Below are 1,817 nucleotides of genomic sequence, written 5' to 3' on the forward strand. Positions count from 1 at the left end.
GTTTTATTTTTTTGCAAATTTATTTATTTTTTTACAAAAATGAGAAGTGCAGAAACTGCAGTTATGTGTTTTTATTTCATTATCACTGTTTTATCCCCCCCTCTAGTAATGACATCAACGTCTCCCTGATTGCAGGAGAGCCAGTGATCAGGTTCCCCCCATTGCTGCTGTGAAGAGATCTCAGATCCTTTAGGAGTCAAGGGAGACCACAACTTTGGTTCATCAGAACAATCCCTCCGACCCACCACACTAGTTGGCTGACTTGGGGAAGACCATTGCCATTTGGCAAGACGTCAAAGCTTCACCATTTGTTTTGAGCCTCTTCTTCTCAGCACCTTGGCTACTGCTGCATGGACATCCTTGTTCCGCAGGGTGTAAATGATGGGATTGAGCAGGGGAGTGACCACAATATAAAAGACAGCCATTTGCTTGTCAAAGTCACCTGAGGTGCTTGACTGGGGTTTCATGTACATAGTTATTATGGTCCCATAGAACAAAGTGACTACCAGCAGGTGAGAGGCACAGATGGAGAAGGCCTTGCTTCTTCCAGCAGCTGACTTCATTTGCAACACGGAGAACAGGATGAGCCCGTAGGAGGTAAGGATAATAGATAGGGGAACCAGGAGGATCACCACAGCCACCACAAAGATGGCAAACTCTGTAAAATGAGTGTCCCCACATGCGAGCTTCAGTAGCATTGGCACCTCACAACAAAAGTGGTTGATGCGATTGGTCCCACAGAATGGGTGTTGAAGTGTGGAGATCACATCTATCATTGCAATGAGGAAACCACCTGACCAAGAGACTGAGGCCAGCTGCCACTGGCGGCCCCTGTTCATGGCACCTGCGTATAGTAGGGGAGCGCAGATGGCCAAGTAGCGGTCATAGGCCATGGCTCCCAACAGAATACATTCCGTGCACCCCAGGGACAAAGCAATGTACATCTGGGCTGCACACCGGGTGAAGGAGATGGTTCCAGTTCCAGTCAGGAGGTGAGCCAGCATCTGGGGCACAGTGCTGGTGACATAACAGATTTCTATACCTGAAAGGTTAGTAAGGAAGAAGTACATGGGAGTGTGGAGATGTGAGTCAACAAGAACAAGCAGAATGATCCCCAGGTTTCCCAATATGGTAACCAAGTAGATGGTGAGGAATATAATGAAGAGTAGAATCTGTATGTTTCGGTCATTGGAGAGTCCCACAAAGTCAAATTCAGTGACAGAGGTCAAGTTCTTAGTCTGCATCTTGCTCTCCTATATGTAGAGAAAGGACAATAGTGAGAGACGGGGTCTTTCTTTGGGAATGGGACATCTGTTAGGAAGTCATGCTTTGATCTCTTTAGAGTAAACCACAACACAACTAGTCATGATCTTTGACAACATCACAGAAAGTTGTTTTGTTTTTTTTAATTTCCCAATGTTGTCTTATCTGAATACATCTTTCAAGTTACCACCCTTATCCTCACCAATGCATTCTTGGGAGTTGCTAAATACAATTACATTTTGTACAAGTATTCATATTTTCCACAATTGTTAATTTTTGGCTCTGTAATCTGTGGTGTGTTTTGATGTATGTATTGAACGAGGTCTATCCTCCTCACTCCCAGCCCTGGGTGCCAATTCTGCTACACCTATGATGCAGCTCCTTTTCCCTAATGAAGAGGACAACTCTCTCCCACATTTTTGTTGGCAAACTTCAGTCTCAAAAGACTATGGTATCGCGCTCTGAATGGTGGTTCCGGCACAGCGTCTAGTGTGACTGAAAAGGCCGATTTGGGAGTGACAATCCCTTCCACACTGGGAGAAAGTATAGTGTGT

General features: G+C 45.2%; 1 protein-coding gene across 1 annotated transcript; it reads right to left on the reverse strand.

Moving 5' to 3' along the window:
• Positions 1 to 293: 293 nt before the first annotated feature.
• Positions 294 to 1,244, reverse strand: LOC136653806 (olfactory receptor 2D2-like). The gene has a single exon (XM_066630686.1). It carries the CDS (start codon positions 1,242 to 1,244, stop codon positions 294 to 296), a length of 951 nt encoding a protein of 316 aa, XP_066486783.1.
• Between the last annotated feature and the right edge of the window lie 573 nt (positions 1,245 to 1,817).

The sequence above is a fragment of the Tiliqua scincoides genome, chromosome 5, assembly GCF_035046505.1.
Source record: "Tiliqua scincoides isolate rTilSci1 chromosome 5, rTilSci1.hap2, whole genome shotgun sequence".
NCBI classification, from domain to species: domain Eukaryota; kingdom Metazoa; phylum Chordata; class Lepidosauria; order Squamata; family Scincidae; genus Tiliqua; species Tiliqua scincoides.

What these genes read in the sequence shown, in the direction of transcription:
- LOC136653806 (XM_066630686.1), bottom strand. Translation starts at nt 1,244, where the DNA reads ATGCAGACTAAGAACTTGACCTCTGTCACTGAATTTGACTTTGTGGGA.